The sequence below is a fragment of the Cupressus sempervirens genome, chromosome 1 (assembly GCF_028749045.1).
Source record: "Cupressus sempervirens isolate cs-2001-9-10 chromosome 1, ASM2874904v1, whole genome shotgun sequence".
NCBI lineage: Eukaryota > Viridiplantae > Streptophyta > Pinopsida > Cupressales > Cupressaceae > Cupressus > Cupressus sempervirens.
The window spans coordinates 513369694-513384971 of NC_143118.1; the positions used below are offsets into that span (position 1 = coordinate 513369694).

General features: G+C 36.6%; 1 protein-coding gene across 1 annotated transcript in view; it reads left to right on the plus strand.

Moving 5' to 3' along the window:
* The window catches only part of LOC149578487 (SMAD/FHA domain-containing protein), a 173972-nt gene extending 159046 nt beyond the window's left edge, over nucleotides 1-14926 (plus strand). The window contains exons 11-12 of the mRNA XM_089829395.1: nucleotides 13071-13943; nucleotides 14274-14926. Of these exons, the coding sequence (XP_089685521.1) occupies nucleotides 13071-13943; nucleotides 14274-14323 (923 nt within the window). The 3' untranslated portion in view covers nucleotides 14324-14926. The remainder of the gene's footprint in view (nucleotides 1-13070; nucleotides 13944-14273) is intronic.
* The last annotated feature ends 352 nt before the right edge of the window (nucleotides 14927-15278 follow it).

Consider the following 15278-nt stretch of genomic DNA (forward strand, 5'->3'; position numbering starts at 1 on the left):
AGTAGAGGGTCAAGGCATCTGAACTCGTCGTTCGTCATTTATGTTGGTCGTCCATGTTCAGCATCTGGTGGCTGCTGGTCCCTGTGAGCTGGTTGTAGCCTGTCTGCTGTAAGGTCTCAACAATCTCCTAACGACAGTGACTACTACCAAGTCCTGATTGTCATTTTCATTTGTAATGATTTTCATTTTAATTTTAGGTTTCAATAGTTAGTAGCATTATTATAATGTATGCTATTTTTATTTCTTTATTAATAGTAAAATATTTTCATATATATATTTTTATTAGAAAAACATTGATATTTTACGTATATTTTATCTACCTTTTTCTTATTAGTAAAATATCAATATTTTAGATGTTTATTTATTATTACATTTCTTTTTTTAATATGTATTTTTGAAAATTATATAAGGTGAATTTAATGTCGATTTTTTTTTTGAATTTTTTGGACCTTGCCGAACTTCATAGTTGTCGAACTTGAACCTTGTGACTTAGCCCATACCTACCCAATCGACTTATACCTGCCAATTTGAGCTCAGATTTGGGTGAAGGTCAAATCTGATACAATGATTCAAAAAATGTGCACAAAATTGATGCTGGATCAAGCATAATGGGCATGGAAAGCCTTGGACACTAAAACGGGGCTTAGCTAAGGACTAAAATTGTACATGGTTTAGTATTCAGTACCAAATTTTGCTTTACAAACTCAATAGCTGTGAAGATTTTCGTTGAGCAGTTGTCTTGCAAGGAGAGTTCTATAAATTCTGATCTTTCTTATGCCAAAGATTCTTCATTAAACACAAATACTAGCATAGAAATTCCATCAAACAAATACATATAGAAACTAATTAATCTGAGATAGTGTTCATGAAACTTTGAAGCTTATTTCCCATCATTCATTTATTCAAACAGTTGGCGGGCTAATAATCACAAATGACTCATTAGATTCTCTGCTAAAGAATATGTGCAGTTTACAAATTGTTCACTAAAAATGAGAAGTGTGTTAAGACACTTGCGCCCGACTTGATGATTACTCAGCTGAAGGATAATGTCTTGAATAAAAGCAATGTAGGGGTGGTGTTAAATAGGTCTGGATGCTGCTGCAGTCCTCTTAACAATCGCCGACTAGCAAAGGATGCTCACCTTGGTTTGACAGACTAATACTTACACACTTGCAAGGAAAACTCAGTTAAAGCCCAACACCATTGATATGAGTTATGCAACTGTGATCTACAGAAACATTTAACAGCAATGAGACTGCCCAAGTAATCAATCTGCTCAGAAATTAGTTCCAACCTGGTATGCTGGGAATTACTTTCCAGACTTCGGTCTACCTTTCCTTGAACTGTTGTTACTGTCTAAAGCCAGGAAAAGAAGGCATGAGCTCCAGAACAATGTCAATCCCTTTCAGAACAGCTTAGATGCTGTGAATAATGAGGTTTGACAGCTTGTGATTGCAACAATAATTCTCATATTCGAATGCGGTCTTGAAAGATTGTGAAAACTTCATAAATTTAAAAGACGTCAAACAGAAAGTTCACCATTAGACTCTTTTTGAAATCACCCATCGTTGAGGGCTGAGTTTCCTTCCAACCTCAAAAATCTTAGTAGGCTTTGTGTCCTGGAAGAGCCAGTCACCATTTCCAGCAATAATAAAAACATATTTTAATAGCTAAATCTCATAACATGTTCGACCCATAGATTCTCCTGCTTATATATTTTCAAATGAGCATGCTCTTAAGCGTTACAATACGACTGCTCAATATCACTAAAATAATTATAACGTTATATTAGGTAGAGAAAGTCACGCCCCCTTCGTAAATTTAACATCATGTCATAGAGAACAGCCTAAGCATCAACAAATAATTTACTTCTTTAACATGTCACCACAAACAAAAATCCTGATTGTTCAGCATCCCTCATGTAACAAATATTAGCCTATTGGGATGGAAAATAGTCTAATTGTGTTCCCACATGGATTACGCAAGAGAAGGGGACATGATAGTCCTTCCTTCCTGTGATTTCTTTCCCTCGAGCAATGTAAGGCTAGAAGTTGCAGAATATTTTCACCTTCCCAAGTCGCCTCCTCAATAGGTAAGTCCTTCCAACACACTGGATATTCCTTGATAGTTGTGTTTCTTAGTTGCTTTTCTCTCTCCTCCAAAACCTTTGTAGGCACCAACAACGATTTTCTTCATCATCCAACGGGAGCAATCCTGGTGAATGCACAAGATTTTTTGAGCCACTCTTTTTTAAAGAGCTCTGTCTGTAAGGCTGAAGGCAGAAAAATACCATATCCCCAATGTCAAATTACTCTCGGTCCTATGTCAATCAACATTAATTTTCTTCTGGTTCTGCACCTATTGGATATTATCTCTAAGTGCCCTAAGGAAATCTGGATGATTTTGTAGCCAATCCTTGGCTCAAGGAGCCTTGCTGTCATCAAAAGTTAAATTAATAAAAGATAATGGCTCACAACTGTAGACGGCCTTCAAAGGTGACATGCCAATAGTCATATGATATGTAGAGATATAACAATCCAAAATATAGCCACCTGACCCAAGCTCTCTGCTGCCCTGCAACATAATTTTTGAGTTTAGCTTCTACCCATTTATTCATGATCTTTGTTTGGCCATCTATCTGTGGATGGTGGCTGTTACAAGGACTCAATCCTATCCCTGCCAAACTGAATAACTCCTGCTAGAAAATGCTGATAAACTTCTTGTTCCTGTCATTGATGATGGTCTTGGGTAGACCATGTAATCTGAAGACTGCTGAAAAACAATTCTGTCACGCGTGAGGCTGTCCAATCAGCTACAATAGCATAGAAATGGGAAAATTTAGTCAACCAATTGAACACAACAAATATGGTAGCCTTACCCTAAACTTTCCATAGACCTGTAATGAAATCCATGGATATGCTCTCCCACTTCCTATCAAGAATAGGCGACGACTGTAACAAACCAGCATGAAACTTATGTTTAGACTTGTTTTGCTGACAAGGGAAACACTCTTTGACATGTTTAAAAATGTCATCCTTAAGACCCTTCCTAGAGAACCTCTCTCCTATCAGCCTGTATGTTTTAAAATAGCCTTGATGACTTGCTAATGGTGTATCATGCACAATCTTTGTAATTTTGTCCATTAGTTTAGATTCAGGTACAAACTAGATCTTGTTTTTATAATAAACCACATCATCAATCACTTTATACCCGTCATCTTGAATTTGTCCATTCATAAGCTTACAAGAAAAAGTATTTTTGGAGTATTCAACAAGAAGTTGAGACTTCCAATCAACTGAAATTTTAGATGTGGAGCAACATGGAGCAGTAGGTGGTCTCTTGGAAAGTGCATCAGCCACAACGTTCTTCTTGCCTTTGGCATACATGATGTCAAAATCATAAGCCTGTATCTTGCTGACCCACTTCTATTGTCGCTCATTCTACTTCTATTCCAGGAAGCAAGCACTTACAAACCTCTCACCCACTAGGTAGTGTTTGAATTTGGCCAATGCATACATGATGGAAAGCATTCCCTTGTTATAGGTGGAATACAATCTCTCATTTTCCTTCAACTTCCTACTCTTACATGCAATAGGGTGTCTATCCTGCATGAGCATTGCACCAAAACCCTCACCTAAAGCATTACATCCCAACACAAATGGCTGAGAGAAATCTTGAAGTGCTACCACTGGACAAGTATTCGTAACCTTTTTAAGCTTGTCAAATATCTCCTGACCACCTGAAAGATACATTTTGAGTAAGATCTGTGAGTGGAGCTGCAAGGCTTTCCTGAACAACTGCTTAAGACATTCCTGAGAGTAACAAATGTTGTCCTGAACTGGAAAGCTGCAGCGAGCTTCTCTCTTCCTGTGGGTGTCACTTCTTTCTTTACCTTTGATAAAACCAAACTCTCTTAATGAATCCTCCCAAATTCTTAGCTCTTGTTTTTCATAAAGCTTTGCATTTCATTTACTTTTCATTACCTAGCATTTCCTAGTCAGTTATTCATTTCCCTTCCATTTCATGGAATTACAAACACATTTTAAATTAATTTAGTTTGTGTTACATAGGATTCTTATTCCACATCATGGGTTAAAATATCTGCCACCACATCATGAGATGTGGCTTAATGAATAACTTTAGTGCTGCCTTAACAGTCGCATGTGGCTGATAACCTATGTGGTTATTCATGCATTACCACTATGGCATTTGGCTATTTTGTAATATCATTCATGAATAAAATATGAGAAATGTTAAACCATAGTATTTCTTCATTATACTATGAGACTATGTGTAGTTTATATGGTTAGCATATATATTTACTCCTAAGTATAAGTATGTTCATACTTGTTCCATATTATTATAATGCACATACATACATATAAATGCATGTGTATTAATGTTCTATGTATACTATGCCCACGGATTCACATATATAAACAAAATGAGTTTATTAAATGGAATTTGAAATTTAAGATGAAGTGATTATTATCTTATCCCTTGATGGTGAAAACTTCCCATTATCAGAACCTCTATTTGAGGAGTCAATCTTGACCATTCCTGTCCCTGGTTTTCCAAGTGTCTCTAGGGTACATAAAGCTGGTAAAGAAGAATTTAAACAGAAAACTAGAAAAAGGAAGAAGGCTAAAAAGAAAGTTCCCCCAACAGTGTTGTCTTCAGGAGTTGCAACTAGAAGTAAACTGGAGATAGCGTCACCAAAAGTAAAGCCTGATGTTGGATCTCCAGGAAAAACGGGCAGAAAGACTATTAAAAATAAGAGAGAAACATGAAGTATGCAAAATATAGCTGATGGTAAGCAAGCTACTATTCTGGATTTTACCTCTAAAAAATAATGAAGATTATATCCTAGAATTTAAGGGGGAATGAATAACATTTATAAATTAGATATAGTTAAGAATTTTGTTTGAGATCACAAACCAAATATCATGGTGATCCTAGAAACGAAAATGGAGAAAGGAAAAGCAGAAAGTGTAAAATCTTTCAACAACTATGGTCTTTTGGCTGGTAGTTCTGAGGGGGCCTCAGGAGGCACTCCAATCATTTGGAAAAACCTAGCGTTCTTTGGAACTCTGGGAACCTACTGGTATATGGTAAATATATATGCTCCTAATAATAAAAGTGTGAGAGAAAACTTCTGGGACTCTTTATCTAAGGTTAAGAGTTTAGATTATAGTGGTAGAGGGGTTATGCTAGGGGACTTTAACATTCCTCTCTACGAACATGAAAAAAAGGATGTAATCCAAGTCAATTGGAAGGAAGATTGGATCTAATGGATTTTCTTAGCAGAGAGGGATGGATATGGAGTCTGGACCTCCAAGGAATAGATTTTACTTGGAGCAATAAAAGAATTGGAGACAATTGTATTCGAGCTCGCCAGGATAGGGTCCTAATATCCCTGGATTGGACTAAATACTTCGATTGTGCCCTTTCTTTTATCCAAAAGATTGCTTCTGACCACTTCCCCCTTCTTTTCATAGCTGATTCTCTTCAAGTAAGGAAGAATTTTCCTTTTAGGTTTGAGAAAATATGGATGTAGCATCCTAATTTTCTAATTGTTTTTAAAAACTAGCGAAACATCAATATTGATGGTACAAACCCTTTCCATGTAGCTAAAAAACTTAAGAATGTGAAAAAAGGGGTTAAAGAATGGAACAAGAGCTCTTTTGGAGATATCTTTGCAGGTAAATCTAATTTGAAAATGGAGTTAAAGAATATCCAAGATAGAATTCAGTCTGATGGTTATTCAAAGGAGTTGTTAAAGTAAGAGAATGAGAAGCTGGTTAATTACCATGATATTGTTTCAAAAGAAGAAACCTTTTACATGCAGAGATCTAGATCTATTTGGCTTAAAGAACGTAATCGAAATACTAAATTTTTTCATCTAACTACTATGAAGCATAGGGCTAAGAATCAAATTTCTAGCCTAATTAAGGGAAGGGATAAAATTACTAATGAAAATGAAATCACAAGAGAGATGGTTTCCTTTTTCTCCTCTCTTCTTTCTATAGATCCAAATGTTGATGATACTAGACATAGGGAGCTTCTTGAAACTGTTCCTCAAATCATCACTAATCAGCAGAACAAAATGATGACGGCTATTCCTTGTGAGGATGAAGTCAATAAGGCTGTTTGCTCCTTTGAAGTAGATAAATCCCTTGGTCCAGATGGTTTTCCCATGTTTTTCTTCCAGAAACTCTGGGAAGCTATTGGTAAAGATGTCTGTGATGCGGTGAAAGAATTCTCTAGGGCTAAAAGAATGCTAAAGGAGATCAACTCTACTTTTCTTTGTCTGATTCCAAAGAAGTTGGGGGCTGATTCTCTGGAACAGTTCAGGCCTATAAGTCTATGTAATTCGATCTACAAAATTATTTCAAAAGTTCTAAGCGTATTCTGACTATCCTTCCAAACTTGATTTCTGATCAACAAAATGGCTTCATTCCCGGAAGGCAAATTCTGAATTCTATTATAGTTGTTCATGAAAACATTCATTTATTATCTCTCTCTAACTCTCGACTCGAATTTCCATTCAAAAGGTAATGCAGGCCTTTGGTTTTAGTTAACAATGTCTAAAGATCATCATGCAGCTTGTTACTACTTCCTCCCTGGCTGTCTTGGTCAATGGGAGTTCTTCAAGTTTCTTTAAACCAACCAGGGGTTAGACAAGGTGATCCTATCTATCCTGTTCTCTTTACAATTATGGCTGATTGTTTTGGTAGGTATATTAGCAGGCTTGTCTTGAAAGGAGAAATTCAAGGTGTTAGGCCTACCTTTCGACCTCTCTTATGTTCTCATGAACAATTTGTGGATGATACTATTTTCATGCGAAATGTTGATGGTAAGGAGGCTAGGAGTCTTAAAAGGGCCCTAAACTTATATTCTATAGCCACAGGGCAAGTGATCAATTGGGAGAAGAGTTCTCTATTCTTTATTAACACCCCTATTATCAAACAAAGGAAAATTGTAAATATCTTGGGATGTTCTATAGGCACCTTTCCAAGTACTTACCTTGGTCTCCCTTCGGGGCATAATCCTTCATAATCCTTTTGGGAGGATCTTGTGGAGAAATTCAATAAAAAATTAGCTTGATGGAAAGGAAATATGCTGAGTTAAGTAGGTAAAGTAACTCTTTTGAAGGTATGTCTTCAAAGTCTCCCAACATATGCTAAGAAGCCTCTTCAAAATTGTAGCTAAATTTTCAGATGCTATTGATAAAATACAAAGGAACTTTTTGTGGTTTGGCACTAAAGAAAGAAAGTGGATGGCTTTGATTGCTTGGGAAAAGGTATGTAAACCTAAAATTGAAGGTGGTATGGGTATTAGATCTATAAGAAGTATGAATAAAGCCCTCCTAGCTAAACAAGGATGGAGAGTGTTCCAAGATGATAAGGAATGGGGTTGTATTTGGAAGTATACATATCTTTATAATGTTCCAATTATGTCAAATTTTTTATCTTACCCAAATATTTCCAATTCTTATGCTATTTGGGGTGCATTGTAGGGTACTAAAGACATTCTAAATAAAGGTTGTAAGTGGAAAGCTGGGGATGGAAGAAAGGTTAGGTTTTGGGAAGATGTGTGGTTATTGGATCATCCACTGCTGAATGACTTTAATGATATCCCTTCTATTGATAGATGTAAACAGGGTTTTGGGGATTTTGTGGGCAACTATTGGAGAAATAATGGATGGGTTAATCTGGTAGAGATTTTCCACAGCTTTAACAGTATTCAAATTTCTCTCAAATCCTTTATTCTTAATCCTAGTATGGAGGATTCTATGGTATGGGGTATAGAACCAAGTGGTAAATTCAAGGTGTCTTCAGTGTTTAGATCTGATTTAAATGGCAGTCCTCCCCCGTGGGCAAAAGCTTGGAAGAAGGGTCTTATTCCCAAAATTAATATATACTTCTGGACTGCTCTTCAAAACAAAATTTTAACTCTAGATAATCTTCACAAAAAGCGTATTTATATTGTGAATAAATGCAGTTTATGTAAGATGGAAGCTGAAGATATTAACCACCTTTTCATCAACTGTATTTTCAGCCAGAATGTTTGTGGAATTCTCCTCTAGTACTGGAATATATTATGGCTCCAGCCTAGTAATCTTGTGGAATGTTTCCAAAATTTGAAATGTCTTGTAAGAAATCCTAATATTTGTTTCCTATGGAGTATTCATCTCCCTCACCTTTGCTGGGGTATCTAGAAAGAAAGAAATGACAAATTTTTTTGAAACAACGAATCTCCTGAGTGGGTTGTGGGCCAAAATATTCTTAGGGCTATTAAAGAAAATTTTATCTTCCAGTAAAAAAATATTGATGATTAGACTATATGCAACCTTATGAAAATTAAAGGAAATAAATGATAAAATATAATGATAGTAGAGAGAGAGTGTCATATGGAGTTCCCATACTATGGGATGGCTGAAAGCTAACTTCGATGAATCTGCCAAAGGAAATCTTGGAAGAGATGGATGTGGTGGAGTTTTGAGAGACCATAATAGCAGAGTGGTGAATGTTGTGGTGATCCCTATTGGTCACTCGATGAGCCATAGGGCAGAAGCAATTGCTGCTCTTATACTGTTAGAATGGTAGTGGAAACTAGTTATCGGAAATTATGGTTGGAAGGGGATTTGTTAAATACTATTAATATGCTGAATAATAGAAATATGGTGTCATGGAATATTGAAGGGAGTATCCTAAAAATTAAAAATCTGATCAATAAGTTTGATAATATTATAATATCTCATAATTACTGAGAGGGCAACAAAGTGGCTGATTGGATTGCTAACAAAGTAGTGAATGCGAATAGTAAGTTGACGTGGATTGACAACCTTAGCAAGGAAGGGGAGTTAAAGGAGATCATTAATTATGACATGACTAATGGAGTCAAAGGAAAGATTATTTGACATTTTGCGGATTAATATGGCAAGTGGTGGCATTAATAAAGGGTATTATCTATTTTCGAGGGAGTACCTCTTCATAATTGCCAATAGGACAGGGCACCTATTCTGGGCGAAAAGTTTCTTTGAGTTTAAAGAAAACCCTTCTTCTATGATTGTTATCGTTTGTTGCAGAGTTATCAAAGTTGAGTGTATCATGGGTGATGAGCCGAGGAAGTAGGAGCCATCTAACTATGAAGAATGGAAGGCAAAATGCGCGGTGTGGGAAATTCTTCAAAAAGGTTAAGGTGACTCTGTATATTGAGAAGTTGCATGGTTTTACACCACATATTATTGACCATTTCTTCAAGAATTGGTCTGGGGAGACGGTTTCTCTTCATGGGGTTACTGTGGACGTCACAGAGGAGTTCATTGCTGAAATTGTTGGTCTTCCCATGGAGGGTATGAAATTAAAAAAGGAAACCTGTATATCTAATGTGGCTTTTCAAGAAGTTTCCCAAAAACAAAGAGGAAAAGAAGCTAGTGAAGGAAGGGGATTTCTATGAGTTCGATCAGATTAAGGTAATTTGGCAAGACGTTTTATCTTTTGTTTGTGAGTACTTTATTTTGGATGGGAGGTCGAAAGGGTTCATAAATTTCATTTTATTTTTCTGAACCATTTGAAGTATTTGCTGCTTAATGGCCTCCATGCCCATAGAAAGAAAGATAGTAGGCTTGTTCTTCATGAAGGTCTTATTTTGTTAATTGAAGATTATTGTAGAAAGAATGCCGTGAAACTTTCACTTGTTGTGGGTAAGAAGAGGAAATCTTCCGAGAAAGAGCCTCTAGATAAAATGAGTGCTAAAAAAACTAAAAGCCATAATGTGAAAATTGAGGAGGTTCGCAGTGAGATTGTAAAGGGTAACAAGGAGGCTGAGGTTGAGAATACTCAGAAGGTTAACAAGGATGATACGGATTCTGGGAGCAAAGAAGAAGACGGTGAGATGGAGACTGGTGATCTCAGTTCCAACTTTGATTGGTGTTTTGGTAGTCGGGGAGCTTCTTTGGCTAAAGATGATGGGGAAAGTAGTAATGACGGGTCCATGAAAATGGTGATTAAGACTCACTCTAAATGCTCGGGCCAGAATGAGGATAAAGGTATCACGACTCAAGGTGAAGGGTCAACCCAAATGGAGGCTCAAGAGCTAAAGCCCTTGGCTGATTCAAAAAAGAAAAAGTCTATTGACAAAAATGCCCTTGTGATTAATAATCAAAATTTGAACAAGGAAAGCTAGGAGGAAAAAACTGGCCAGGGGGGTTTAAACAAGGACAGTTAGTTAAAGTTGGATGAGACCCAAGATGCGAGCTATAATTGTGAGAATTTGTTTGAAGATGAGGCCAATGAAGATGAGAATAACAAGGGGAATCTTACTTTTCTCCAAAAGGCTAAATTGAAAGCTGATGCTTCTCTCTAGGTTGATTCTTGGCTCTACAATGAGATTATTATTCTCAAGAAAAAGATGGGGGAGCTTTAGAATAACCTGGATGAAGAAAGAACAAAAAGAACATAGCTGGAGAACCAGGTGGGTAATATCCCTGAGAAGGTAAATGCCTTTGAAATGGAGTTGTGTCAATTGGTTAAGGACAATGGTCAAAGGATGGATATAGTTACGTCGAGTTTGTGTGCAGCTGCTACGAGCATCGGTAGAAGAAGCAATGAGGAAATCATCTCCCTTGTTGCAATTCAGTTGATTGGTGGCCCTAGTAAGAGAACCAGGCAAAGTTCAAAGAAAGTTGTTGCTGCTCCTGGTTCAACAGTGGAGGATATCCTTCAAGGGACTGTGGCTGCTGGTAACGAGATAGCTAAGGTGATCAAATAACTAGCTTAGTTGCTGGTTCGAGTTGCTCGTCTTGGTTCTCTATTTTTTCTAGTTTTTGTTTTTCTGATATACTGCTAGGTTCTAGGTGTTGAAGATGTAATGCAAACTAGGTGACTGAGAGGAGGGGGGGTGAATCGGGAACCACTTAAACTTCTTTCGCTTAATCCACTTTGTTAAGTTGTCTAATCTACTTGCATGCAAGAAACATAACCAGTAAAGTAACAACACCATAACACAATATTTGATAACCATAAACCATCCAAGTAGAAGGTAAAATTGGGTGGGGATGACACCCATAATGCTTCACTACTGCAGTAATAAAGTTGGTTTGTTAAGACTTACAATTATCACTTCTGGTGATCTTACTCGGTTAAGAGTAATAAGGACTATTAGGTCCACCTTGTGAAAGGATTAATACAATATAGTTAAGTATGTACTCTGTTAGGAGTTTTTGCAAAGGACTATTAGGTCCACCTTGTTAAAGGATTTGAGATTGATGCATCTGTTAGGATGAATCAGTGGATTGATCTCTGAAATGCAACTCTAATTGCTGATGAAGATCGTTTGAAGTAAATTGATCACCTGACTGTGATAGATGAGTCTCTTCCTTTCCTTATGCTGATTGCAGCCTTCTAGATATACTGCTCTTCCATGTTTGCTTAATGCTTGAATGATGATATAATAATGATTCGGATAAACAAAATGCCTCATACTTATATTGATCCAAAAAATTCCTTCATAGGCTGGCTACAACATAATCATTTCCAAAAACAATCACCAAGTCAGCTTAGTGCTGTAACTCAGGTCCAATGACTTACTCAGGCGATGCTGAAGACACTCGGGCATCATTGTCACCTTGACTAACTTTGGCACTCAGTTGATATTGGATGCTCGGTTCATACCAATCACTTGGTAGACACTTCTAACTCAGTTCGCACTGCTCTGCCAGCTTGATTATCATCTTGGAAAACTCTTTTGACTCAGTTCTTACTAGAGCTCGGTAGAACTGTCAACTCGGTTGATACTACAGCTCGGTGGGAATTGTCATTTTGGTTGACACTACAACTCAGTTGACACCGCTTACTTCATGCAAGGTTAACATTGTTTGTTTGGTTCCTTTATGAGCTTGGTTAACACTGCAGACTGGTAGCTCAGTTACTACAATCTTTCCATTATGACTAAGTGTTTTGACACTAATTGACAATATATCTTGCAATGAGATTATCACCAGGTCCTTGTAGAACCTAGTTCTAAATGTTGACCGTTTATTTTGTAAGTTTAGGTCCTTGCAAAGCCTGGTTTTTTGTTGCTGTTTTGAATCTTAGGTTCCAAGTCCTTGTAAAACTTGGGGTACTTTTATCACTTATTCCTTTTTTGCTGTTGTAAGGGGTTTTGGGTCTCCTCAAAACCTGCTTTTACCGTAATCTAAAACATTAAACATCTTTTTAATTATCATTGTCAGAACATTAATTTTTCACTTGATTCTAAAAGGCCCAGAACATTAATTTTTTGCAGGAAAATATGGATCATAAAAGGCCGAAGAAAATGCCAAATTATAGTCATAGGTAGAGAAATCAGCACACTTTTTTCATTTTTAATACTTATCTAGTTATTTTCTAATGGTGATCACCTTCTATTAAAATTTGTGATTCAGATTCTCTCATCATATTGCACTTTTAGAGCTCATTTGGATACAATTCCAGGAATTGTTGTTTTACATGGCTTTTTAGCTTGTCAAGCAATTCTATATATGGCACTCTGTGTCTTGATCCTCCGATGCTACTGGACCCTGTAGTCATGATCTGTCATCATTTTCTAATTGTTGTAACAAAAGGCAATTTTTTGGCACTCATAATGTTCCTATTCTTTTGGACGCATTTTATACTCTTCTGAATGGAATTGTCTATGTACAGGTGCCAATCTGATAATCATTATATTGTATTAGCTTAGCGAGGAGATTTTAAATATATTATGATGCCAGGGATACCATGTATATGACAAGTAACTTGTAGCAACAGTTAATTTTTTTTTTTGATGAAATGCAATGGCATATGGGACTGCAATTTGAATGTAGTACATGGATAATTTCTTGAATGCTAAAAAGTTTAGTTAACAACCAATTCAGAGATCCTTATTGATCTTTTTATGTGTTGAAATAATTGGTGGAATATGTGTGATGAACAAAGTTTATATGTTGCAGAAATATCTAATTGCATAGAGTTGTGGAAAATAGCTAGGATGGAATTAATCTGAGGATGTCTTTCATCTACTGATACAAAAAATTCTCTTTTCAGTGCAAGATCGGACTAGTCAACTTCAAAAGAAACTTGAAAAGCTTCAATCCGAAATGGACAGAATTGTTTTCTTACTTAAAATTGCGGACCCAACTGGAGAGGTATGTCGGAAACAAGAACCAAATTTGTGTTCATCACATGCTTTCCAACCAGGGCAGATGCTTTTAGGTTCAGGTAAACCTATTGACACACTGTTCTGCAAGGACAAGAAGAATCTTACCAAATTACAGAGAGGAGATAATTCTGTTGGTGTAAAAAACAAATCATTAACAGCAACGGTTGATGGACCATCACAAAATGTAAAAAGTAGCAGTAGGGTTTCTGACGAGGAGGTGAAGAATAGCAGCGGGGTTCCCAATAAGGAGACTTCAACTGTAATGAAAAAACAGTGGCTTGGAGCTGCACATAATACAGAAGACAATGCATGCGATCAAGGGCAAATTACTCAGAATGCATCTGATTCAAGTGAATTCATTGGATATAAAGAGAGAAAAGATGTACTTCCAAGCACCACAGAAGATAGAACATCAAAATCTATTCTAGAAGATGCTGAAGGCCTTGTAATATTAAAACCAAAAGGGATGAATTGCATGCCTGATCCCATTAAAACAAGGAAGGAGGATAATAAAAATGAAAATTTGCTGTCCAATACTGGAGTGGATGCAGAAACAGCTGCAGAAGATGCTGTTGCTCTGTTGCTAAGGCACAAGCGGGGGCTTGCTTCTTCTGACAAACAAGACCAGAGTGAAGAGGAAGACATAACATGTAAAGATGAATCTACTAAGAAAAAGAAAGCTAGAAGACTTGGACCTGAGAAACCAGCTTTTTTGGAAGAAGATCACACACATTATGATGCATGGGTGCCTCCTCAAGGTAATTACTAACGTGGGTTTGAGAGACTTGATATCTTTTTCCTTTTATGGAGCAGGGACACACACACATATTGCAGATGAATAAAAGATTTTTTGTCTGTTAATGATTTGATGCCACTATTTGGGTTATATGCTAGAGTGGAATGTATTTAGAACATTTTAAATTTTTTTTTATGATTGTCCATGTTAATGTAGTACATTTGAGCCTCTTTATAAGGGCTTTCTTGGGAAGATCACTTCTGCATGGATTACAATGAAATTAACTAGTTCAAGCAATTTATGTTTGCAAGGTAATAATGCATCTTCTATTGGATTGTTTTTCCAAATGCAGGACAAACAGGAGATGGTCGCACTTCACTTAATGATAAGTATGGATATTAATAGGGTGAATAATATTGAATACAGTTATCAATTGATTTGCGGTACTTAAAGATTAAGTACATGCTTCTGTCAGCATACAGCAGTACAAAAGTGACCTAATTTTAGTATTTTGGAGTTACTCTAGAAATGTAGACATATACAAAAGGATTACGGACAAGACAGAAAAAGTAATGCCGACAGGCATGTAATGCTCCATCTGCTAGGTGTATATATCGAAGAAAATGTACATGTTCAGTGTGCATACATGTTTGCAAAGAAGCTTTGAGCATTCTAATTGGAAGAATGTAAAAATGTTTCATATGCAGTGTGATTCATTGGAAATTTCCTGCCGAACATTAATGCTTGATTGGACCATTGCGTCTTACTATTCCTGCATGCCTGCAAAGCCATCTTCATGTACTTGTATCATTGTGGCTCCATGATTACAATTTATTGTATAGTAGGTATAAATAAAAGGTTGTTTCTGCAGAGATTCATCACCCATTTCAAATGTCGTGTAGATATCCTTTTGACTGAATCAGGGGTCTGTATGACATAAATCTGCCACTGGCTATTGTATTGTACTTTATTAGTTATCATAGAATGGCATTGAACTTTTATTCACATTGCACTTGTGCTAGCGATCTAAGCCATTTGATTTTAGTAGTAAGACATGTTTTTAATGTTAACTCTAGTGAACACAAGGTGATATGTGAACTGCTTATTAGGAAATATACGTTCCTCTAAATTTCTGGGGTGCAAATGAAGGGGATAGGGGGGTGTGATTCTTGAACAGATTTTTTGGGAGGCCAGCAGGGGATTTATAGTTATACTAAAGTATGTGGAAAATTTTACAATTTAAAGAAATTTCAAATATGCTTATGCTAACATTGATAAGACATTCATCATATACATTATAGAACCAGAGCATGTAACATCAGACTTCCAAAACTCCCCTCCAGATTTGGGAGGTTTC